Raw genomic sequence first — 25,391 nt, forward strand, 5'->3', positions numbered from 1 at the left:
AATCTTGTCTGCCCCAAGAGCGGTTTTGAGGCCAAAACCAGGTAATATACAATTTCCTAATTGCTCCCTGGCATCTCTGGCACATTGCTAGGTTTACAGGGGAGTCATACGAACACATTTAGGTGGAACAAGTTTAACCCTATCTGCTTGGCCAAAAAAAAAAAAGATAATGATTATTAAAATTCATCTTTCTTCCAGCTGGCTTTTCTAAGTGGAAGCATCTCTCCATACCAAGTATGTTCCTAGTGTTTAAAGATGTAGTATGATTTTTTTTGAGCTGGTGGTCAAGTGAAGAATCTGATTTGTTCAAATGCTGGAGGACTATCTGGCGGTGTAGTTATTCCTGCGAACCAGCACTGTGTTTTGTCAGCTATTTAAGACTTTTGCAAAGGCAGGGGTTTTTTTTGTTGTTTTTTTACAAATTTATTTATTTTATTTTATTTTTTTTTTGGCTGCATTGGGTCTTCGTTGCTGTGCGAGGGCTTTCTCTAGTTATAGTGAGCGGGGGCTACTCTTCATTGTGGTGCACAGCCTTATCATTGCGGTGGCTTCTTTTGTTGCAGAGCACAGGCTCTAGGCGCTCAGGCTTCAGCAGTTGTGGCTTGCGGGCTCTAGAGCGCAGGCTCAGTAGTTGTGGCGCACGGGCTTAGTTGCTCTGCAGCATGTGGGATCTTCCCGGACCAGGGCTCAAACCCATGTCCCCTGAATTGGCAAGCGGACTCTTAACCGCTGCACCACCAGAGAAGCCCCTCAAAGGCAGTTTTGACAGCACTTAGTCTGTGCCTCATCAGCTGCCTCCAGATCCAAACTCCTGAGCGAGAATAGCCTCCCCAGGATGGCATGTGAATGTCAGTAGTGTTCCGAATGTTGGATTAGGCACAGGAGCCAACGATCAACTTCCAACTTGGGCAGTTAGCTGCAGAGATTGCAGCACTTAAAGGAACAGGAAACCAGATGGAGAAAGTGTTCATACCCATAATTTTAAAAATGTTATTAGTCCAAAATGAAATAGCATAATTACTTGGTTTTCTCCAATTATAAAAATAATTCATGCTTCCATAATGTCATACATACAAAAAAAATCTAAACGAGTGTTAAAAAACACTGTGACTTTGGTGAATATCTTTGTGAAGTCATATGCATGCTGTCTTCCAACTTACTCTGCGTTAAACAATGTGTTTGGATCTCTTTCTATGTCATTTCCTCTCTGTGGAATGCTTTCCTGCCTTCTTTTTTACCCCCCCTCCCCGCCTTTACATAGCTAATGCCAGCTCATTCTCTCCCTCTCAGTTTAAGCATCGTTTCTCAGGGTCGCCTTTCCTGATCCCTTGGACGGGTTTTCCCCTGTTGTAAGTTTCCATAGCAACCTGAACTTCTTAGTAACTCTGAGCACATTTGTCATTGCTTGCTCACTGTCTCTCTTCCAAAGGTGTGAATAAGAGCAAGAATCATGTCTGCGTTGTTCACCACTGTCCCCAGGCGCCTAGCAAAATGCGTGACACATAATAGATGTCCAGGAAATATTTGGTGAATGAATTGGATACTGATTTTGTGGTAGATTGTTAAACTAATGGTGCCCAATGAATCATGCCACTCAGTAGCCATACCCCTGTGCAGTCCCCTTCCACAGTGGTGCTGAGCTTGGTTGGCCGTGTGACTTGCTTTGGCCAAGGGCACATCAGCAAATGTGATTCACACAAAGATTTGATAAGTGCTGTGTCTTGGGGTTTGTTCTTTCGGAACACTACCACCACCACGTGAGGAAGCTCAGTGCTCCTTGGGAATAAAAAGACCACCTGGAGAGAGAGATGTCCAGCCTAGCCCCCAAAGGACTCAATAGTTGAATGCATCTACAAGAGGAAGCCCAGGCAACCCACAGAATTGGGTAGGGGGGAAAATCATTGTTCTAAGCCACTATGTTTGGGGGCTTAATAATCAGTACAGATCAACATGAAATTTTAGTAACTAGATAGTATTCCATTATGTGGCTATATGTTTAACAAATTTCCAGTGATGGATGTTTAGGTTATGTGCAACAGTTCTATGTAAATGATTTTGAACTAAGCATCATTTAAAGATCAATCAGATGTGGCTGAGCTCACTAAAGAGACTGAGAAGGTACAGCCATGGAAACAGAAGAAGAAAAATGGGAAGCCAGGGAAGAGTTTCAAGGAGGGAGTGAGCAGTAGTGTCAGATATAAAATCAAATCACATAAAAACTGGAAAGCATTTGTCAGATTTATTGACATGGTGACCTTGCTGACCTTGGCAAAACCAGTGAAACATGGTAAAGTAGAACTAAGGTGTATTGGGTGAGAGCTGACAAAGTTGGCACAGTGAAGGTAGCTAAACGTCTTAGAGAAGTTTGACTTTAAAAGGGAAAATAGAGGGTGGTAGCGCGTGAAGGTGTGGAGTCATCTTTTTTGAAAGATGCAAAAGACTTAAACAGGTTGGAGATTTTGAAGGTTCCGGACAGCGTGGGTGAATTGGATCCAGCACATGGGGGGATGGGATTGGCATTAGCTAGTTGCCCCCTTCCATTGCTCCAAGAGGGAGGGAGAAAAGGGTGGGTGAAGATGTAGTTGGGTTTCTACAGTGTGTGGTGGGAAGTGGAAGCAGTCCCATTGATGGCTCCTGTTTGCTCTGAAGTATGCAGGAAGAGCTGCTGGGAGGGGAGGGGCGGGGAGGTGCGAGGAGGGAGGCCGGAGGGAGTGGAGAAGGTTGGAGACACCTGTCACAATGCATGGGGGAGAAAGCTGACTAACACATTCTGTTTTGTAAGCTATGGATCTTTGACCGGCAAGCTGCGTTGTAAATGAAAAGTACTGTCCAGATGTTAGCTGAAATTATTTCGAATTGTTGAACCAGGAGAAGTCTTCATTAAACACTTTCTCCACCTTCCCAATTTAGGTTTCAACGTGGAGACGGTAGAATATAAAAACATCAGCTTCACGGTCTGGGATGTTGGTGGCCAGGACAAAATCAGACCTTTGTGGCGACATTATTTCCAGAACACACAAGGTAGAGATTATCCAGTTCTAGCCTTGCAACCATTTCTGTTAAACGCACCTAAAGGTCGATGCTTGAAGCAAAACCTTGTGGTGCACTGCTTTATTTGGACTGTCAGTCATTCCTTCTTTTCTGCTGACCCACTTACACTTACTGGGGAGGTTTCTTTTTGAGAAGTGGTCCCTGCCTTCCTTGAAAAAGTACTTGGGCGTTAATGCCTTATATAGGAATCTTCTCTTAATCCAGAACAGTTAGAAAATGGTTGTTCTAATGAATTTCATCTTTTGGTTAATTGAAAGTTGTATGTGCCTTTGATGAAGTACCAATTTTTGAAGAACTTGAGTTCAGTACACTCTTTTAAACCTGTGGAGAATATTTGAAAATCATCCTTATGGAGAGAAAGAAGTGAACAGGGATGGCTGGAATCCCAAATCCCAGCATCCTCTGTGGCCACAGTGCTTCCCTACTGCGCTGTTATTCTACAAGTGCTGGAATAAGCATGAATATCCCAGATCATTACCTTATTTCCTTATCACTGGTTTCTTAAAATTTGGGGTTTTAACGTGTCCCAGTCCCCTATCAATCTATTTGAGTTTTTTCCATTGATTATATTTTGGATAAATGATACACCTTACAGAGTATCACCTGTCAAGATATCTGTAAGCTGTTCATATAGTTTTTACACCCTGATTCTCACGTAGAATCATAACCACCTGGCATCTACATACTTATTTTAGAATTTATTTGGACTCTTTTAATTTTGAAGATTCTACTACCTATGGTGTTTTCATTGCATGTGTTTCATAGTAAAGACCCATATTTGTTGATATTTTCAGACCAAATACCCGAGTCGACTGTCCCTTTATATTTTGTATCATTATTTTAGGTATTACCTTTAACACTTAACTCTATTTGTACTTATTTCCTTAGCTTATAGATTTAGAATGTCTTTCCTCAAAATAGAGCGTTTATCTTTTCTTTTTTCAGCTTTGTTAGTGGAAAATTTAAAGCAAAAAAGGAAGAGGATACTTAACAAATCCCCACGTACTCATCACCCAGCTTCAACAGTTATCAGCGTTTTGCCCAGAGTGTGTTACAGCAAATGCCAGACATGATGCCTTTTACTCATACATCCTTCAGTGTTTATTTCAAACTGATAAAGACATTTTTAAAACATAATCTCCATGCATTATCACACTTCCAAAATTAACATTCTTTCTTTAGTATCTGGTACCCAGTCCTTATTCAGATTTTTCCAGTTGTATCAAATACGTCCTTTTCACATTTGATTTGTTTGCGAAGGAATCAAAGTTTACACGTTGCCTTTCATTGTTATGTCTCTTTAGTCGTCTGCTACTCTCCAACAGTTTATCCCTCCATTTTTTTCTGTCATTCCATCTGAGTCTATTAAGCTGAAATCCTTCTAAACAAAGAATCCCTTCATCAGATATTTGCTTTCTCTGAAATATAGTTTATATGAGAAAGGCAGGAAAAATATTTAATTCTTTCCCTTTATTGATTTTTAGAGAAACAACTCGATACCCTAGCAACCTTCCATGATGACTCTTAGATTTTTATGTCTTTGTGTTTCAATCCGTTGCAGACAATATGCTTTTTGATACTCAGAGTGTCCATTTAACCTGGATTGGCACTTGCCATATTGGTCAAACTATTGTAATTCCTCACCAGTGATAAAAGTAGAAAATGTGGGTTTGAACCACAGCTCTGCTATGAAACCTTGGGAAAGTTAGGTAATCTTTCCTGTCTCGATTTCCTCATCTATAAAATGGAGGTGAATATCTACTGTGCCGGATCATTTGGCTTGAATGAGATTAATTTTATAAAATGCTTAGTTCTGTGGTTGGAAGGTAGTGGGCACTCAGGAGCCTGTATTAGTCTGGGTTCTCCAGAAAAACAGAATCAGTATGATGGATGGCTATCCATACATGTTTGCACATATGTTTTTGTGTATATATATGTGTGCTTGTATGTGATTTCTTATAAGGAATTGGCTTACATGGTTGTGGAGGCCGAGGAGTCCCGGGATCTGCAGTTGGCAGAGGCTGGAGACCCGGGAGAGCTGATGATTAAGTTCCATTCCAAAGGCAGAAGATGCATATCCCAGCTCCAAGACGAGTGAATTCTTTCGTCCTCTCTTTTGTTCTAATCAGGCCTTCATTGGATTGGACTAGAGCACACTGAGGAGTGCAATCAGCTGTACTCAGTGTCCTGATTCAAATGTTCATCTCATCTAGAAACACCCTGCCACACACACCCAGAATACTGTTTGACCAAATGTCTGGGCACCCTGTGGCCCAGTCAAGTTGACACATAAAATTAACTGTCACAGAGTCCAAATTGCTAGAGGTTTTTTGTCCTCATTCTCAGGCAGGGTTCCCTTTACCCACCTTATTAAGAGTTGTCACACTCAGTCACCAAGTAGAAATGCCTGTTTGTTTTCAATCTTCTATTTATAACAAGCCTAATTTTTTTCTTTTTGCTGTCCCTGAAAATTGCATAATACTAAAGTGCTGCCCACGTTTTTCTGTGGATGTATAGTTAGTTCCCTGGGCTTGTGGTCATAATTAACGTGGATGAGAAGGATTACTACATTTCTCTTCTCCATGCCCCTTCCCTACGCCAAAGGGAAGGTGATTTTTATTACAGATAAATTCATATTTTTTCCTTTTGTTTTTATTTTATTTATTAATCGGCCTACAATATTATGTTAGGTTCAGGTTACTACATAGTGATTCAATATTTTTGTGCATTACAAAATGATCACCATGACCCTCTAGGTCCGTCCTATTGCTGCAAATGGCAAGATTCTTTTATATTTAATGGCTGAGTAATATTTCTTCCTTTTACTCCTCACATATTAGAAAATCCTGTTGGCTTCTCTCCAAACTATATTCAAAATTGACCACATCTCCACCACTGCCCCTCCAGTCCCCTGGACCCCAGCAGAGCTGCCTAAATGAGCTCCTTTTCACTCCATTGACCCTTTAAGGTCTTCCTCGCAAAGGAGTCAGAGTGATCCAGTTAGAATGTGAGTTATATTACATCAAAGGAGTCCTATAACAAGCCTAATTTTATTGAGTTTCAGTAACTCCTGCTGTGATGGTGGAGAACTAACTGGCTGTATTCTAGGACCTCGTGGTGGGTGGTTTAAACTCTTCATGAAATTAGCAAATGGTGACTTTTTTTTTTTTTTTGCAAATGGTGACTTTTGAAGAATGGATTTGCTGTCTGGTGGGTCCAAACATTTTAGCCATTAGTAATCTTGCATGTTGCCCCTATTTTTCCTGCCAACTTCCCAACAGTCAGACTGTCCTTTTTATTTTTTAATTTATTATTTTTTTTGCGGTACGCGGGCCTCTCACTGTTGTGGCCTCTCCCATTGCGGAGCACAGGCTCCGGATGCGCAGGCTCAGCAGCCATGGCTCATGGGCCCAGCCGCTCCGCGGCATGTGGGATCTTCCCGGACCGGGGCATGAACCTGTGTCCCCTGCATCGGCAGGCAGACAGGCAGGCAGGCAGGCAGGCAGGCAGGCAGGCGGACTCTCAACCACTGTGCCACTAGGGAAGCCCCAGTCTGTCCTTTTTAATTTAAATTTTCTTCTCCCCACTTCTAAAAAACAAATTACAGCATACTATTCATTTGTAAATTTACCTTTTCTAGGTTTTCTTAGTTCAGAAGTGTAGTCAGTCTGATGGCTAGGTTCTTTTGTTTCTCACATAAGGATCTAAATAAAAACAGTATAAAATGGGACCTAATATTTATAAACCTTTCTTTCTATTAGGAATGGCAAAGGGATAATATGTCAGCTTCCACCCTGTCAGTTTTGCATTGGAGACTAAGGATCTCCTCAAATTGCAGGATAACCTCGTTTGCTTAGTTATGATCAGAGTCCAGAACTTACTGGCAGCCTGTCAAATCTTTGGGGGGGAGTTTTGAATGTTCTTCATTTTTTTGGTCTGATGTGATGTAACAGACATGACTTTGAGTCTCATGTAAGCCCCAGACATTCAGAAGCTGTGGGCACTCCTGTCTGCCAGAGTGGGCTGCTCCAGACAGCTGGTCAGGCAGCTGTTGGGTGGGCCTGGGAAGCACAGAGGGAAAGGGCCGAGGGCCAGCACAGATTTTCCCTCCTAGACATGGTGGTGCGATCTCAGTGTCAGAAGGAACCCAGAGGTCCTCTCATTCCACTGCCCTTCCCGTCAGCAGAATTCCTTCTGCAGTGTCCCCACAAGTTGCCACTTAAGCAGGGCACAAGCATCTTCAGTGACAGGCATGCTCCTGAGGCAGCCCATTGCACCTGCATTTCTCTTGACTCCGTATCACCTTGACCTCCTGTAGTTTTACCCACTGATCTTCCATCTCCTTACAAGTCGAACCTCTCTTTATGTCACAGCTTCTAGATATTTGAAGACAGCTGTCAGTCCCCTCAATGAATCTTTTCTCCAGGCAAAATATTTCCAGTTATATAAATTTGTTTTTCATATGTCATGGTATCTAATTCCTTTGCCGTCCTAGTCATTCTTTGTCCCTCCAGTTCGCTTGTGTCTTAGAGTGTGGGGTCCAGCACCAACCACGTAACATTCCCAGGATGTTCTGACTGATGCGCTGTAGCATCGGCTTTTTGTTGCCCGTATTTTAGAAACTGAGCTGCTGTCACTACTGTTGATACAGCCTAGGATCAAGTTAGTTCTTTTGGCAGCCACTTCCCATTTTTGTCTCACAGAAGGCTTATTGTCAGCTAACCATCCAGTTGTTATTACGATTAATGTCACGTGGACTACTGCTAAGAGAGTCTTTTGCATCCTGTGTCTGGAGTGTGTGCTGGATCCCTCCTGGGCACCTCCTCTGAGATCCTATTGGCCCCGCCTCTGCCTCCAGCCAATGTGGCATGACCAGATCTGTGCAGGTTTCAGCCACCTTTCCTGAGATACAGTGTGGTGGTCCCTTTCTCTGACCTGTCTTTTGCTTCCTGGGATTCCTCTGCTGCTGTATAGTGTGGGATGCTGGGAAGACTTCTGATACCACTACCTGGGGTTGGGCCATACGTCACAGGTTAAGGGCACAAGACTCCCTCACTTCAGACACCAGCTGGAAATTCGGGACTCCCCAGACCACCCTCACTTTTTTCCAGCTGTCTGCAAATTTGGCAGTTCCAAATATCCCCTCAGGTTCAATATTCATTAAAACAACTCACAGGACTCAGGGGAGCGCTATACTTACAATTACAGTTCTGTTATGGCAAAAGGATACAAATGAACCAGCCAAAGGAAGAGATGCATAGGGCGAGATCTGAGAGGTACCACCCACAAAGCTTGCATCGTCCTCTTCCCATGGGGTCAGAATGCATTACCCTTCTGGCACATCGCTGTGTGACATACGCAGAGCATTGCCAACCAGGGAAGCTTATCTGAACTTGGATGTCCATAGATTTTTATTGGGTCTTCATCATGTAGGCATGATGTAGAAATGAAGTGATTAAAAATAAGCCTAACCTTTTCTCTCTCTATTCTTATTATTGTTAATCTGGTGAAGGGCTATGATGCCTCTGAAGAAGGCTAGTTGGGTGTACAGGAGGCTTCCCAACTCTAAAGATTATATATCCTTCTGTATTGATTGCTTTCGGTGAAACCACATGTGTTAGCAGGGAGACGCTGTAAGGATATAAACAGCTGCCTTCCCAGGTTCAGATTACTAACACACTTGTGCTTTCTTTCTAGGTCTGATTTTTGTGGTCGACAGTAATGACAGAGAGCGCGTCAATGAAGCCCGAGAAGAACTAACCAGAATGTTAGCCGAAGATGAGCTCAGAGATGCAGTTTTATTGGTGTTTGTGAATAAACAGGTATGTCGCTGGCTTTCCGAATCCTGGGACTGAAAGGTACCGCCAGCTGCTCACTTAAAAACAGAGATATCTAATTAGCTGCCTGCCTTCCTCTCTCCTGTCCTTAGCCTTTCTTTCCACCTCTTTGTTAGCATGTCTTAGATTCATTCACTCGCTCAACAAATATCGACTGAGCATTTACTAAGATCTAGGCATTGTTTTAGGTATTGGTGATATAGATATAGCAGTAAGCCAGACAGATGAAAATCCCTGTGTTCATGGAGTTTATGTTCTAGTGGGAGGAGAGTCAGTCAATAAACCACAGGTAATATGTCTGGGGGGAGTGTCGTGGAGGAGGGGGCAGATGCGGGGAAGGACTAGAATGCCTCTCTGATAAGATGACATCTGATAAGATGACACGGCAGGAAGGCAGCCAGTGCAGCTGGGACCGGATTGGGGATGGGGGGAAGCAAAGGAGGAGATGAGATTGGATCATCTGGGGTCTATCCTTGGGGCAACTCGGCTTCTGTGTAAATATAACCAAAAGCAGTGAAAGAGGAGTAGGAGGAGGGTGTAGAAACATCCAGCCTCAGGAAGCTGAACTAAGCGTGGAAAAGAAGGCAGAATCCTGTGGAATGTACCAGCCTGAGATAAACCAGAGGCACGTTCTGATGTGTGTCCCCGCACTTTCTCCTCCATGCGTACATTCGTTATGTAATCGAGATCGTACTGTTTGGACAGTGTTGCATCCTGTTTTGTCTCTTTATTGAAGGCATTTTCTCTTGTCATCTAGCCCTTTGTAAACATGGTTTTAAATGGTGGGTGGATCGTCATTCACTCGGCCATTAGATTCGATGTCAGTTTGAAGTTCACTAGTGAACACAACGGACTTTCATAAAAGAAAATGACATTTGTTCTTTTTAATTATAAAAGCAGAACATGCTCATGGTATAAATATGCAGACAGTTCACAATATCAAGTGAAACATTCTAGCCCCACTCTTCAGGGTAAAACATTGTTAAATGTCTTATATTCCTTTCCAGAGATAAAACTTTCTGTGCCTATATGAGCAGTTATATGATTGTATTCATATTTAAATTCTGGAGATCATATTCTGCATTCTGGTTTTTTTTTATATAACTTTTTTTCCCCCCAAATGTATTTATTTATTTATTTATTTATGGCTGTGTTGGGCCTTCGTTTCTGTGCATGGGCTTTCTCTAGTTGTGGCAAGCGGGGGTCACTCTTCATCGTGGTGCACAGGCCTCTCACTATCGCGGCCTCTGTTGTTGCGGAGCACAGGCTCCAGATGCTCAGGCTCAGTAATTGTGGCGCACGGGCACAGTTGCTCCGCGGCATGTGGGATCTTCCCAGACCAGGGCTCGAACCCTTGTCCCCTGCATTGGCAGGCAGATTCTCAACCACTGCGCCACCAGGGAAGCCCTCTGAATTCTGTTTTGTAACCTGCTTCTTCACTTAGCATATCTTTGATGTCCTTCCAAATCATTGCGTCTAGATCTACCTTGTTCTTTAATGCTAATTTATTCAAATTTGGTTTGAGCTTACTACGTGCTAGGTGTAGTTCTAGGCACTTGGAACACATCAGAGAACAAGATAGAGATTCCTGCCCTGGTAAAGTTTGCATTCTAGTTACGAGAGGCAGATAATAAACACACTAAGTAAGTCAATTTTATAATATAGTAACTTGTGGTGAGGGCTGTAGGTAGAGCAGGACAGTTAGGAGGGGTCACGGGGCTCAGGTCATGAAGGCCTTGCAGAGCATCCTGAGGACTCGGGCTGTTACCCCGAGAGAGACGGAGATGTCACAGGGTTTTGATAGAAGAATGACTTTCACTGACTTTCACTGACTGCTGGGTTGTGTTTAGACTTTCTGGGAGCAAGAGCAGAAGCTTTGAGACCAATTTGGAAGTAATTTCAGTAAAACCCAAGTGAGAAGTGATGGTGGTGGGATCCGGGTATAGCTGTGCAGGTGGTGAGAAGTGGCCAGATTCTGGATATATTTTGAGGGTAGAGCTGGTAGGATTTCCTCATGTGGAGTTTGTGAGAGGAGAGAGAGAGAGAGAAAAAAAAAATTAAGGATGATTTCAAGGTTTGGAGCCTGAGCCACTGGAAGGCTAGAGATAAGACTGTGGCTTAAGGGCAGATGTTGGGGGAAGAGCATAATGTTCCATTGTGAGGATATAACATTTGTCAACTGACTTTTGAATATTCTCTCTCAAGGATCTTCCCAATGCTATGAACGCAGCAGAGATAACGGACAAGCTTGGTTTACATTCCCTCCGCCAGAGAAACTGGTACATTCAGGCTACTTGTGCTACCAGTGGAGATGGGCTTTACGAAGGCCTGGACTGGCTCTCCAACCAGCTCAAAACCCAGAAGTGATGGGCAGCGCTGCGTTCCCTGTGCGTCGTGGCAAAGTCAGCTGGCCTCTGCTGTGTGCGTGTGTGCGTGTGAGGAGCTGAGCGTGGGCGCGTGGCCGGGCGTGGGAGCAGCTTCCCACATGGTGCCTTATACGCCCTCTAAGGAAACCAGTCCTACATGGTACAAACAGCCAGCGTTACATTTTATATGCCACCTTCCATTTCCATAGCTTTGGTGACCAGTTTTGCAGTCGACGGAGGAGTCCCGAGGGCTCCCTGGTGCCCGATAGCCAGAGTGGTCTTCGTGGTGGGAAGAAGGGGGAGGGTGGGCCGTGGACTGACTTCCTTTGTGTGGTTCTAGTCCAGGTGTGGGCTCTCTGCATACCTGGGGGTCCTGTCAGACTTGGCATCCTTTCGTAAAAAGGAAGGAACTGTCATTCTTTCCCATCACTGCCAGAGCTAGCAGCTCACTTCTCAGTGCTTTAAAGCAAATGATCCTCAAAGATCAAGGCCCTTGCTTACCGCAGATGTTAAGTTGTTAAGATGTTAAGATCTGAGCTTAAGTTATTTTCCAGCCCAGACACCCTGGTTTAATGTACTTCATTGGGAGGAATCAGTGATCTTTTTTCATTAGAAAAAAATCCCGTAACACTAGACCCCGTAACAGTAGAAATCATCTAGCCCTGCCCTTCCTTGCCTCGTATTTGCCAAATGGAGACCGTTTGGGGGTGGGAACCCAGTGCACAGCCAAGGCTTTTCTCGCAGGGCCGCTTTAAGGAGGGGAGGGGCCGTCGTGTTTGTGTCCCTACATGGCTGTGTCCTGAGGCTGCTGCCGCCACGCCTCTGCGCTGAGTGTTCTCACACTCGCTCCCGGGCTGGAATCGTCACCGTGTACAGTATCTTAGCCCAACTTGCAGTTTAGGTTAGCTGTGTTCCCAGAACCACACACCTGTGAGTTCTGAGAGTTTGTGAGAGAATCAAGAGGTTCATTCGGGGAACGAGACTCCCAGCAGCCGAGCTGGTTGGTGCTAAATTTCGCTATGAAGAATGTCTCGTCCAGACCACTCTCCGTGGCACTGACTCCTTCTTCTGGTTGGCAGCAATGTCTTCCGTGGAAACGTGCTTTATGTTGTCCTCAAATTGTAACAATGGCCTGGAAATGTGCTGGATTCACTCAGTAGTCTAGAGCTCTTTTGCTCAGACACCTGTTGGCCACATTTGTACCTAAGCTGTTTCGCGACTACCTTTTAAAATTCCTTTTTCAAAAAAATCTTCATTTCAGATTACAGAGGAGGAGAATGTAAGATGAATTTTAACAAAAGTAAACCTTGTTTACTGATAACAATGAAGTTGCTCTTACTAGGAAGAAATTTCGTGCCATGATAAATGTGGAGTTTTTTTCCTTAAAACATTGACTTTAAAGAATGTTCCTTGCAATACTGGCAATGAAGTCCAGATTTGATTTTTAACCATGGAGTTAAGTCCTGAGAAAGATTTAGATTGTACGCCTCAAAGTGGCAGGGACTGTGTCTTAGACGTTTGTGTTTATGCTTAGTACCGTGTATGTGGTACGGTGCGGTGCCTCATTAAACACTTGTTGATTGGTTGGACAGTAAAGAACTTGCTCTGGAGGAGGAGAGGACAGCCATGTGCTGGATGTCTCGAGCTACTACTTTAAAATCCCTTTCCCTCTCCATCTTAGCAGACTTGCTGTTGAAAAGTCCCAGGGCACTTGGTACGAAAGGCAGAGCCCGCAGAGGTGCTGTCCCGGCCCTTCTGCTTTCAGCAGTGCTCCCCATTCTTACCTTACATGACACTTTCAACTACTGTCTTTCTCTTTCTGTGAATTTGGAGCTGGTCATTTGGGGTTTATGGGCGGGGGCACTTCAGTGTACTGGGTTTGAGCAAAGACTTGGGTCCCTGAAAGCCATGTTCACATCCCAGCTGTGTCCTCACTAGCTGCTTGGCCTCAGGCCTGTTACTCTTTGACTCCATATCTCTGAGCCTCAGTTTGCTTAACTGTTAAATGAGGATAATACCTACCTCATAGGGTTGTGAGACCTTTGTATGCCTTGCCTGGTGTTTCCCTGGGGATATCTTGATGTCTAAGGTGTGAATAGCAGTGCTGGCCACAAACTGATCAGTATTATTTACAGGAACAGTTAAGTGGGGTGGGATGGGGGGCTATGTTTAATCTTTCCCACTCTATTCACCTAATCCTGCTGAATCCTCTGTCCTTTTCTAACCATGGGAAGTGCTAATAAGACCATTTGGGATGCTTGTTTAAAAAACCATATTGCTGTGTCCCACACTCACTGTTTTTCTTTTTTTTTTTTTAAGTGTGATTTTTAGCATATTCAGAGAGTTGTGCGACCACCCTACTAATTGTTCATCACCCCCAAAAGAAACCCTGGATCCATGAGCATCCAGTGCCTATTCCTCCCTTCCCCACGGCCCCCCGGCCACCACTAATGTACTTCCTGTTTCTATGGATTCACCTGTTCTGGGCAGGTGAGGGGTCTGGGGAGCTGGGGGGTGCTTTGGGAAGTGCTGAGGTGCTGTTGGCCTGAACACAGCTTCAGTCCTGAGGCATCAGCCTGATGACAGATGAGGCAGAGCCCCAGGGAAAAGACTGCCCCAGAGTTAGGTGACTGGAATTTATTACCTTGAGAGGGAAAGAGGTGCTTCTAATAATTATGCAGGGACATGGGGCATAAAAGGGGATGTATGATTGTCCTATCAGAATGGCGAGAGTTCTGAATCTGGAATCAAAGGCCAAGGCTGAAATTCGGGCTCTGCTCGTTCACTAGCTGGGTTCAACTGGACTCAACCTCTGACTCCCAGTTTCCTTGCCTGGAAAGGAAGTTCCCAGGCTTACCTGGGGTACAGCTCTGTGTGAATACTAAGAATATGGGGGTAATGGTGGGGGGTCCATGAGTCAATTCTGTATATTGTGGGTCATGTACTTTGATCTCTTTAAAATGCCTTAACAGGGCTGAGAATATTTGCATGTGAGTTCCTGAAGACAGGTAGCTTTATACTCCTGTGGAGGTAGATTTCAAGTGAAAGGAAGCATGACATCTTGAAGTGACCTGAGTCCTTTGTCCACGGGTATCTGGAGGTTGTCAAACAGTACACAGAAAATCTGACAATATGCTCTGAGGACCCTTTTTTCTTTTGAAATTTTTGATATTCTTTTCACCCTTTCTGGCAGCAACCTTACTGAGATACATTTCCATAAAGTTCCCCCATTACACTTCGCTGGTTTTATTCGATAGTATCCTCCCAGATTTGTACAACCATCACTGCAGTCAATTTTAGGACATTTTCATCACCTTGAAATGGAACCCTGTAGCCTGTAGCAGTCACTCCCCATTTCTTTCATACCTCTCGGCCGTAGGCCTTTACTAACCACTGGTCTGCGTTCTATGTAGATTTGGTGGGGACCGTTTTTTTTTTTTTTTTTTTTTAGCGGTACGCAGGCCTCTCACTGCTGTGGCCTCTCCCGTTGCGGAGCACAGGCTCCGGACACGCAGGCTCAGCGGCCATGGCTCACGGGCCCAGCTGCTCTGCGGCATGTTAGATATTCCAGGACCGGGGCATGAACCCGTGTCCCCTGCATCGGCAGGCGAACTCTCAACCACTGCGCCGCCAGGGAAGGCCGGTGGGGACACTTTTTAAACTTTGCTTTTTACCACCAGGTGAACTTAGAGGAGTATCACAGTTAAGAACTTTTCTCCTATTTTGATTTTCATTCTTTTACTCTAATGCACGGCATGGGAAGGCTTCTAGGAGGATGCTGTGACCAACACGCAAGCCTTGGAGGGACCCCTGAACTAGGTGACTTCCAAGGTGTGTCCAAATCCTTAGACCAGCTACTAATTTGGTCAGTAAATAGCTTGCTGCAGCTCACTGCCACTAGGTGGTGCTGCTGCGCCACCCCACTGACACGCAGCCCTTGCCGGGGTGGGTCGCGGGGTTCCCAAGTGTGGGAGAATCCATCCTCTTGCTTGGACAGCAAGAGTGACCCAGAAAACTACAGCCAGGGATATGCCTGGAAGAGAAAGACAAAGTAGGCACCCAGAGCACCCAGGAATTGACTGCCAATAATTATAAAGGTGGCCCCGACAATTGTAATCGTGAAGCAGTAATCTCTGCTATTTACTGAGCATACTGGGTACTCTTCTAGGTGCTTTGCACACATCATGTCTAATCATCACACCCAGCAAGGCACTTGTATTATATCTGCTTTGCAAAGGGGAAAACCGAGGTTCAAGGATACAAAGTGATTTGCTGGTGGCCACGTGATCATGATTCAAATGCAGGTCTGGGGCACCAGGACCCATGTCCTTCCAGTACATACTACTGCCGTGGGCTCTGGCCTCCAGAGATTGCCAGAGGTGGAGGGAAGGCAGCAAAAGTGCCCAGTGGAGACGTCTGGGGAGGGACACAGCAGCACGCGCAGAGCTGTGTCAGCTGACACGCCAGGGGAATGAGCAGTGGATGAAGGGGAAGAGCCAGGGCACAGACATGCGCTGAGGCCAGTGGAGACCCAGACCTACCCTGGATGCTGATAATGTTCTTGGGAAGCAAAAGTGATAATCACAGTGTTCTAAAACTGGATTGTGGCGATGGTTGTGTAACTATAAATTTACTAAGAACCATCAACTTGTTTGCTTACCGTGGGTGAATTGTATGATACACGAATATTCAGTAAAGCTGTACGAAGTTTATAATCAGGAAACCAATAGCAATGAGGGTGCCAACTCGGCAGGTCTCAGCAGTGCTGTAGGCACTTTGAGAAGAGAGGGAGAGTAGCATCTCAGCGTAGAAAGCCTGACCAATGGCTGTCCAGCATCTGCTTGAACGCTTTCAGTGTCAGGGAGCTTAGTACCTCATAAAGCAGCCCATTCTGGCTTGAGATAACTCTAATCCTTAGAAAGTTGAAATCTATCTCTTAGCCTGTTGTGCAGAATAAACCTCTTTGCTTTGCCATATACCATCTCTTTCAGCGCTTGAGGACAGTCGTTGCATTCCCCCCAAGTCATTTTTATCCTGTATAGAAGTCCCCAAGGTTTTTCATAGGACAAGATTTCCAGCCTCTCCTGTTCTCCTAGTGGCTCTCCCTGCCATACTTGCTTTGATCTGTCAGCATCCTTCCTAAAATGCGGGGCCAGTGGTGGGCCCGATATTCTGCAGATGCCAGCCCAGTACTATGGTTAACAGATTGGATCCTAGAGTTAAGGCTCTCTGGATTCAAATCCTCACTCCACTACAGGCCAGCTGTATGACCATGGTTAAAAGTACAAACTTCTCTGAGCCTCAATGTCTCCGTCTGAATTATTGTCAGGGTGGTGCTGACTCTCATTTTCTGAGGGGTTCTGCTGTCCAACTCCTTTAGGTGGGCTTGGCCTGGCTTGGTGATGGCTAGAGTAAAGGACAGCAATCCAAAATAGCAAGCTGTCACAACTGCTAATCAGCCCAGTGGATACACACAAACCTGTAGGGGAAGGGGATCTGCCATCTCTGCCTACAGGGCTTTCCTCCCAAGGAGCTTTGGTCCCTGGTAGAGGGGGTGTGGTGATGGGGAAGGAGTGGCAACCAACATCAGCTGATGGGCCTGACTCAGACGCTCAAGGAGTTACTTCCTTACATATTTGTAACTCCCTTCTTTTTCTTTCCTCAACGTTTTTATTTGAAAATTTTCAAACATACAGTTGAAAGCAGGATTTAGAAAATCTTCACCTAGATGCAAACAATTGTTCACTTTGTTCCATTGGTTCTTTAGATCTCTGTTTATATACACTTCTTTTGCTGATTCATTTGAAAATAACATGCAAACACCACGACTCTTTACCCCTAAAAATTTCAGCCCAGATCTCCTAAACGTGAAGATATTCTGAACATAAACACAAGAGAATTATCACACCTGAGAAAAGCTGTACTCATTTCGTAATATCTCATTTCCAGTTCATATTTAAATTTTCTCAATTGTCTACCAGTTGTCATTTATAGCAGGTTTTTTTTTTTCCAAACCAGAATCCAATCAAGTTTTATCCATTACATTTGTTTATTTTTTAAAAATTTTTATTTATTTATTTATTTTTGGCTGCGCTGGGTCTTCGTTGCTGCTGCGCACGGGCTTTCTCTAGTTGTCGCAAGCGGGGGCTATTCTTCGTTGCGGTGCGCGGGCTTCTCATTGTGGTGGCTTCTCTTGTTTCACAGGCTCTAGGCACATGGGCTTCAGTAGTTGTGACGCACGGGCTTACTTGGTCCGCGGCAAGTGGGATCTTCCCGGACCAGGGCTCGAACCCGTGTCGCCTGCATTGGCAGGCAGATTCTTAACCACTGAGCCACCAGGGAAGTCCCTGTTTATGTTTCTTTAATCTTTTTTAAGCTGTAGCAGTCTGTCCACCTATTTCTTTTTTCATGGCTTTTTTTTTTTTTTTTTGGCTATGCCGTGCGACCTGCGGGATCTTAGTTCCCCAACTAGGGATCGAACCTATGCCCCCTGCAGTAGAAGCATGGAGTCTTAACCACTGGACCGCCAGGGAAGTCCCCATGGCATTGTTTTCAAGAGAATGTCTTCTTAATCTCACCCTTTATCCACTGCACAAACCCCTCTCCCAAACAACCCCCAGGGTGGGGCTCACTGGACAATGTGTTGCTCCACAATTTAGTTATTGTTATTCCAGCCCTTTCTCTTTGCAATGCATTCACTTGAGGAGGAGGACACCACACTGAGACCCCTAGGCTGGGTCTACATAATTCAGCCTTAGTCAGGTCAATGGCTCCATTTGGTTGAAATCTAACTTGATTCACTGCTCACCTCCCCCTGAGGGTCCCAGGAATGTAAACACCCTAATTCTCCCACCACCACTGTTTGTCTCTTATGATGTTGCCCTCAATTCACGGACTCCACACATTATATTTCTGCTCAGTCTTACATACAAACAGACTTTTCCCTCTGCCAGGATGATTGACATCCTTTTTGATCAAAACGATACAAGAAGTATCAAGAAATCACTCATGTAGGCACAGCACAGTACTGGCATACAGTAAGCACTCAATAAATATGAGCTGTTGTTGCTGGAGCAGTGTGCGCTGGGACCGTTCTTCCTCGAAACTCCTGTATAGCCGAAGGTTGCCATTGTGCTTTGGCAGATACTTCATGCTAATGTAACACATTAGCTTCTGATCATTTCCAATCTCTTTGTCAGATCTCTTCCATGAACTGCCGTGAAACCACATCCCTCTTCTACATTTGTTCAGCTGCTTTCAGGAACCTCATTAATGACACTTGTCTCTTTTCATTTCTTCTAGGCCCTGGCCCATCATCCTAATCTGTTGGCTTCATTTTTTTTTTTTTTTGAATTTTTGAATATTATTTTATTTATTTTTTTATACAGCAGGTTCTTATTAGTTATCCATTTCATACATATTAGTATATATATGTCAATCCCAATCTCCCAATTCATCACACCACCACCACCCTGCCACTTCCCCCCTTGGTGTCCATACGTTTGTTCTCTACATCTGTGTTTCTATTTCTGCCCTGCACACTGGTTCATCTGTACCATTTTTCTCAGTTCCACATATATGCGTTAATATACGATATTTGTTTTTCTCTTTCTGACTTACTTCGCTCTGTATGACAGTCTCTAGATCCATCCACATCTCTACACTTGACCCAATTTCGTTCCTTTTTATGGCTGAGTAATATTCCATTGTATATATGTACCACTTCTTCTTTATCCATTCATCTGTCGATGGGCATTTAGGTTGCTTCCATGACCTGTATATTGTAAATAGTGCTGCAATGAATACTGGGGTGCGTGTGTCTTTTTGAATTATGGTTTTCTCTGGGTATATGCCCAGTAGTGGGATTGCTGGGTCATATGGTAATTCTATTTTTAGTTTTTTAAGGAACCTCCATACTGTTCTCCATAGTGGCTGTATCAATTTACATTCCCACCAACAGTGCAAGAGGGTTCCCTTTTCTCCACACCCTCTCCAGCATTTGTTGTTTGTACATTTTCTGATGATGCCCATTCTAACTGGTGTGAGGTGATACCTCATTGTAGTTTTGATTTGAATTTCTCTAATAATTAGCAATGTTGAGCAGCTTTTCATGTGCTTCTTGGCCATCTGTATGTCTTCTTTGGAGAAATGTCTATTTAGGTCTTCTGCCCATTTTTTGATTGGGTTGTTTGTTTTTTTAATGTTGAGCTGCAGGAGCTGTTTATATATTTTGGAGAAAATTCTTTGTCCATCGATTTGTTTGCAAATATTTTCTCCCATTCTGAGCATTGTCTTTTCCTCTTGTTTGTAGTTTTCTTTGCTGTGCAAAAGCTTTTAAGTTTCATTAGGTCCCGTTTGTTTATTTTTATTTCCATTCCTCTAGGAGGTGGATCAAAAAAGATCTTGCTGTGATTTATGTCAAAGAGCGTTCTTCCTATGTTTTCCTCTAAGAGTTTTACAGTGTCCGGTCTTACATTTAGGTGTCTAACCCATTTTGAGTTTATTTTTGTGTATGGTGTTAGGGAGTGTTCTAATTTCGTTCTTTTACATGTAGCTGTCCAGTTTTCCCAGCACCGCTTATTGAAGAGACTGTCTTTTCTCCATTGTATATCCTTGCCGCCTTTGTCATAGATTAGCTGACCATAGGTGTGTGGGTTTATCTCTGGGCTTTCTATCTTGTTCCATTGATCTATGTTTCTGTTTTTGTGCCAGTACCATATTATCTTGATTACTGTAGCTTTGTAGTGTAGTCCGAAGTCAGGGAGTCTGATTCCTCCAGCTCTGTGTTTTTCCCTCAAGACTGCTTTGGCTGTTCGGGGTCTTTTGTGTCTCCATACAAATTTTAAGATTTTTTGTTCTAGTTCTGTAAAAGATGCCACTGATAATTTGATAGGGATTGCATTGAATCTGTAGATTGCTTTGGGTAGTATAGTCATTTTCACAATATTGATTCTTCCAATCCAAGAACATGGTATATCTCTCCATCTGTTGGTATCATCTTTAATTTCTTTCATCAGTGTCTTATAGTTTTCTGCATACAGGTCTTTTGTCTCCCTAGGTAGGTTTATTCCTAGGTATTTTATTCTTTTTGTCGCAATGGTAAATGGGAGGGTTTCCTTAATTTCTCTTTCTGACCTTTTGTTGTTAGTGTATAGGAATGCAAGAGATTTCTGTGCATTAATTTTGTGTCCTGCAACTTTACCAAATTCATTGATTAGCTCTAGTAGTTTTCTGGTGGCATCTTTAGGATGCTCTATGTATAGTATCATGTCAAGTGCACACAGTTGACAGTTTTACTTCTTCTTTTCCAATTTGTATTCCTTTTATTTCTTTTTCTTCTCTGATTGCCGTAGCTAGGACTTCCAAAACTATGTTGAATAATAGTGGTGAGAGTGGACATCCTTGTCTTGTTCCTGATCTTAGAGGAAAAGCTTTCAGTTTTTCACCATTGAGAATGATGTTTGCTGTGGGTTTGTCATATATGGCCTTTATTATGTTGAAGTAGGTTCCCTCTATGCCCACTTTCTGAAGAGTTTTTATCATAAATGGGTGTTGAATTTTGTCAAAAGCTTTTTCTGCATCTATTGAGATGATCATATGTTTTTTCTTCAATTTGTTAATATGGTGTATCACATTGATTGGTTTATGTATATTGAAGAATGCTTGTTTCTCTGGGATAAATCCCACTTCATCATGGTGTATGATGCTTTTAATATGTTGTTGGATTCTGTTTGCTAGTATTTTGTTGAGGATTTTTGCATCTATATTCATCAGTGATACTGGTCTGTAATTTTCTTTTTTTGTAGTATATTTGTCTGGTTTTGGTATCAGGGTGATGGTGGCCTCACAGAATGAGTTTGGGAGTTTTCTTTCCTCTGCAACTTTTTGGAAGAGTTTGAGTAGGATGGGTGTTAGCTCTCCTCTAAGTGTTTGATAGAATTCATCTGTGAAGCCATCTGGTCCTGGACTTTTGTTTGTTGGAAGATTTTTATTTTATTTTATTTATTTTTAAAATTTATTTAGGCTGTGTTGGGTCTTTGTTGCTCTACATGGGCTTTCTCTAGTTGTGGTGAGCGGGGGCTACTCTTCACTGTGGTGTGCGGGCTTCTCATCGCGGTGGCTCCTCTTGTTGAGGAGCACGGGCTCCAGGCGCATGGACTTCAGTAGTTGTGGCACATGGGCTCAGTAGTTGTGGTGCACGGGCTTAGGTGCTCCACGGCACGTGGGATCTTCCCGGACCGGGGATAGAACCCCTGTCCCCTTCATTAGCAGGTAGATTCTTAACCACTGTGCCACCAGGGAAGTCCTGGAAGATTTTTAATCACAGTTTCAATTTCATTACTTGTGATTGGTCTGTTCATATTTTCTATTTCTTCCTGATTCAGTTTTGGAAGTTTATACTTTTCTAAGAATTTGTCCATTTCTTCCAGGTTGTCCATTTTATTGGCATAGAGTCTCTTTGTATGGTCTCTTAGGGTGCTTTGTATTTTTGCGGTGTCTGTTGTAACTTCTCCTTTTTCATTTCTAATTTTATTGATTTGAGTCCTCTCCCTCTTTTTCTTGATGAGTCTGGCTAATGGTTTATCAATTTGTTAATCTTCTCAAAGAACCAGTTTTAGTTTTATTGATCTTTGCTATTGTTTTCTTTGTTTCTATTTCATTTATTTCTGCTCTGATCTTTATGATTTCTTTCATTCTGCTAACTTTGGGTTTTGTTTGTTCTTCTTTCTCTAGTTCCTTTAGGTGTAAGGTTAGATTGTTTATTTGAGATTTTTCTTGTTTCTTGAGGTAGGCTTGTATTGCTATAAACTTCCCTCTTAGAACTGCTTTTGCTGCATCCCATAGGTTTTGCAGTGTTGTATTTTCATTGTAATTTGTCTCTAGGTATTTTTTGATTTCCTCTTTGATTTCTTCAGTGATCTCTTGGTTGTTTAGTAACGTATTGTTTAGCCTCCATGTGTTTGTGTTTTTTTTATTTCCCTGTAATTGATTTCTAATCTCGTAGTGTTGTGGTTAGAAAAGATGCTTGATATGATTTCAATTTTCTTAAATTTACTGAGACTTGATTTGTGACCCAGGATGTGATCTACCCTGGAGAATGTCCCATGTGTACTTGAGAAGAAAGAGTAATCTGCTGTTTTTGGAAGGCATGTCCTATAAATATCAATTAAATCTATCTGGTCTATTGTGTCATTTAAAGCTTGTGTTTCCTTGTTAATTTTATGTCTGGATGATCTGTCCATTGGTGTAAGTGAGGTGTTAAAGTCCCCCACTGTTATTGTGTTACTGTCGATTTCCTCTTTTATAGCTGTTAGCAGTTGCCTTATGTATTGAGGTTCTCCTATGTTGGGTGTATATATATTTATAATTGTTATATCTTTTTCTTGGATTGATCCCTTGGTCATTATGTAGTGTCCTTCCTTGTCTCTTGTAACATTCTGTATTTTAAAGTCTATTTTATCTGATATGAGTATTGCTACTCCAGCTTTCTTTTGATTTCCATTTGCATGGAATATCTTTTTCCATCCCCTCACTTTCAGTCTGTATGTGTCCCTGGGTCTGAAGTGGATCTCTTGTAGACAGCATATATATGGGTCTTGGTTTTGTATCCATCCAGCGAGCCTGTGTCTTTTGGTTGGAGAATTTAGTCCATTCACGTTGAAGGTAATTATCAATATGTATGTTCCTATTACCATTTTCTAAATTGTTACGGTTTTATTTTTGTAGGTCCTTTTCTTCTCTTGTGTTTCCCACTTAGAGAAGTTCCTTTAGCATTTGTTGTAGAGCTGGTTTGGTGGTGCTGAATTCTCTTAGCGTTTGCTGTCTGTAAAGCTTTTGATTTCTCCATCGAATCTGAATGAGATCCTTGCCAGGTGGAGTAATCTTGGTTGTAGGTTCTTCCCTTTCATCACTTTAAATATATCATGCCACTCCCTTCTGGCTTGTAGAGTTTCTGCTAAGAAATCTGCTGTTAACCTTATGGGGATTCTCTTGTATGTTATTTGTCGTTTTTCCCTTGTTGCTTTCAATAATTTTTCTTTGTCTTTAATTTTTGTCAATTTGATTACTATGTGTCCCGGTGTGTTTCTCCTTGGTTTTTCCTGCCTGGGACTCTCTGTGCTTCCTGGACTTGGGTGGCTATTTCCTTTCCCATATTAGGGAGGTTTTCGACTATAATCCCTTCAAATATTTTCTCTGGTCCTTTCTCTCTTCTCCTTCTGGGACCCCTATAATGCGAATGTTGTTGTGTTTAATGTTGTCCCAGAGGTCTCTTAGGCTGTCTTTATTTCTTTTCATTCTTTTTTCTTTATTCTGTTCCGCAGCAGTGAATTCCACCATTCTGTCTTCCAGGTCACTTATCTGTTCTTCTGCCTCAGTTATTCTGCTATTGATTCCTTCTAGTGTAGTTTTCGTTTCAGTTATTGTGTTGTTCATCTCTGTTTGATTGTTCTTTAATTCTTCTAGGTCTTTGTTAAACATTTCTTGCATCTTCTCGATCTTTGCCTCCTTTCTTTTTCCGAGGTCCTGGATCATCTTCACTATCATTATTCTGAATTCTTTTTCTGGAAGGTTGCCTATCTGCACTTCATTTAGTTGTTTTTCTGGGGTTTTATCTTGTTCCTTCATCTGGTATGTACCCTCTGCCTTTTCATCTTGTTTATCTTTCTGTGAATGTGATTTTTGTTCCACAGGCTGCAGAATTGTAGTTCTTGCTTCTGCTGTCTGCCCTCTGGTGGATGAGGCTATCTTAGAGGCTTGTGGAAGTTTCCTGATGGGAGGGACTGGTGGTGGGTAGAGCTGGGTGTTGCTCTGGTGGGCAGAGCTCAGTAACACTTTAATCTGCTTGTCTGCTGATGGGTGGGGCTGGGTTCCCTCCCTGTTGGTTGTTTGGCTGAAGCGACCCAAGACTGGAGCCTACCTGGCTCTTTGGTGGGGCTAATGGTGGACCCTGGGAGGGCTCACGCCAAGGAGTACTTCCCAGAACTTCTGCTGCCAGTGTCCTTGTCCTCACGGTGAGCCACAGCCACCCCCTACCTCTGCAGGAGACCCTCCAACACTAGCAGGTAGGTCTGGTTCAGTCTCCCCTGGGGTCACTGCTCCTTCCCCTGGGTCCTGATGTGCACACTACTTTGTGTGTGTCCTCCAAGGGTAGAGTCTCTGTTTCCCCGAGTCCTGTCGAAGTCCTGCAGTTAAATCCCACTAGCCTTCAAAGTCTGATTCTCTAGGAATTCCTCCTCCCGTTGCTGGACCCCCAGGTTGTGAAGCCTGATGTGTGGCTCAGAACCTTCACTCCAGTGGGTGGACTTCTGTGGTATAAGTGTTCTCCAGTTTGTGAGTCACCCACCCAGCGGTTATGGGATTTGATTTTATTGTGATTGCGCCCCTCCTACCGTCTCATTGTGGCGTCTCCTCTGTCTTTGCATGTGGGGTATCCTCCTTGGTGAGTTCCAGTGTCTTCCTGTCGATGATTGTTCAGCAGCTAGCTGTGATTCCGGTGCTCTCATGAGAGGGAGTATGTTGGCTTCATTCTGAATCTTGGATTTTGCCATTGAATGTAGCAGTTCTCCCTCCAAGTTTGACTTTCTGCAAATTTGATATCATGACTCATAAGTCATCATCTCAATCACTGATAAGACATATTGAACGAGATTAGGGCATGCCATCAGAAACCTCCCTCTAGCTTGATTCATTCATGTATTTGTATAAATAAATAAATAAACAAATATTTACTGAGCACCTAGAATGTGCTCTGGATTGGGCACTCTGATTATTATTTTTTTAAATTTATTTTTTGGCTGTGTTTGGTCTTCGTTGCTGTGCGTGGGCTTTCTCTAGTTGCGGCAAGCTGGAGCTGCTCTTCGTTGCAGTGTGCAGGCTTCTCATTGCGGTGGCTTGTCATTGCAGAGCACGGGCTCTAGGTGCGAGGGCCTCAGTAGGTGTGGCGCGTGGGCTCAGTAGTTGCGGCGCGTGGGCTCTAGAGTGCAGGATCAGTAGTTGTGGCACACAGACTTAGTTACTCCGCGGCATGTAGGATCTTTCCGAACCAGGGCTCGAACCTGTGTCCCCTGTGTTGGCAGGCGGATTCTTAACCACTACACCACCAGGGAAGTCCCTGTTTAATTCTTCAGATGTGGAT

The 25,391-nt window shown here is 43.4% G+C and overlaps 1 protein-coding gene across 10 annotated transcripts in view; it reads left to right on the forward strand.

Moving 5' to 3' along the window:
* Window positions 1-25,391, forward strand: part of LOC101331038 (ADP-ribosylation factor 2) — a 102,991-nt gene that overhangs the window by 2,211 nt on the left and 75,389 nt on the right. For 5 of the 10 annotated variants that reach the window (XM_019944450.3, XM_004328355.4, XM_019944447.3 and 2 more), the window contains exons 3-5: window positions 2,911-3,021; window positions 8,749-8,873; window positions 11,094-12,839. In XM_019944450.3, coding sequence (XP_019800009.1) covers window positions 2,911-3,021; window positions 8,749-8,873; window positions 11,094-11,255 — 398 coding nt within the window. In that variant the 3' untranslated portion in view covers window positions 11,256-12,839. Of the gene's footprint in view, window positions 1-2,910; window positions 3,022-8,748; window positions 8,874-11,093; window positions 12,840-24,706; window positions 24,990-25,391 lie in introns of those variants that run through there. The other 5 variants (XM_019944452.3, XM_033846449.2, XM_019944453.3 and 2 more) reach the window with 2 other exon arrangements.

This window comes from Tursiops truncatus, chromosome 20, assembly GCF_011762595.2.
Source record: "Tursiops truncatus isolate mTurTru1 chromosome 20, mTurTru1.mat.Y, whole genome shotgun sequence".
NCBI classification, from domain to species: Eukaryota; Metazoa; Chordata; class Mammalia; order Artiodactyla; family Delphinidae; genus Tursiops; species Tursiops truncatus.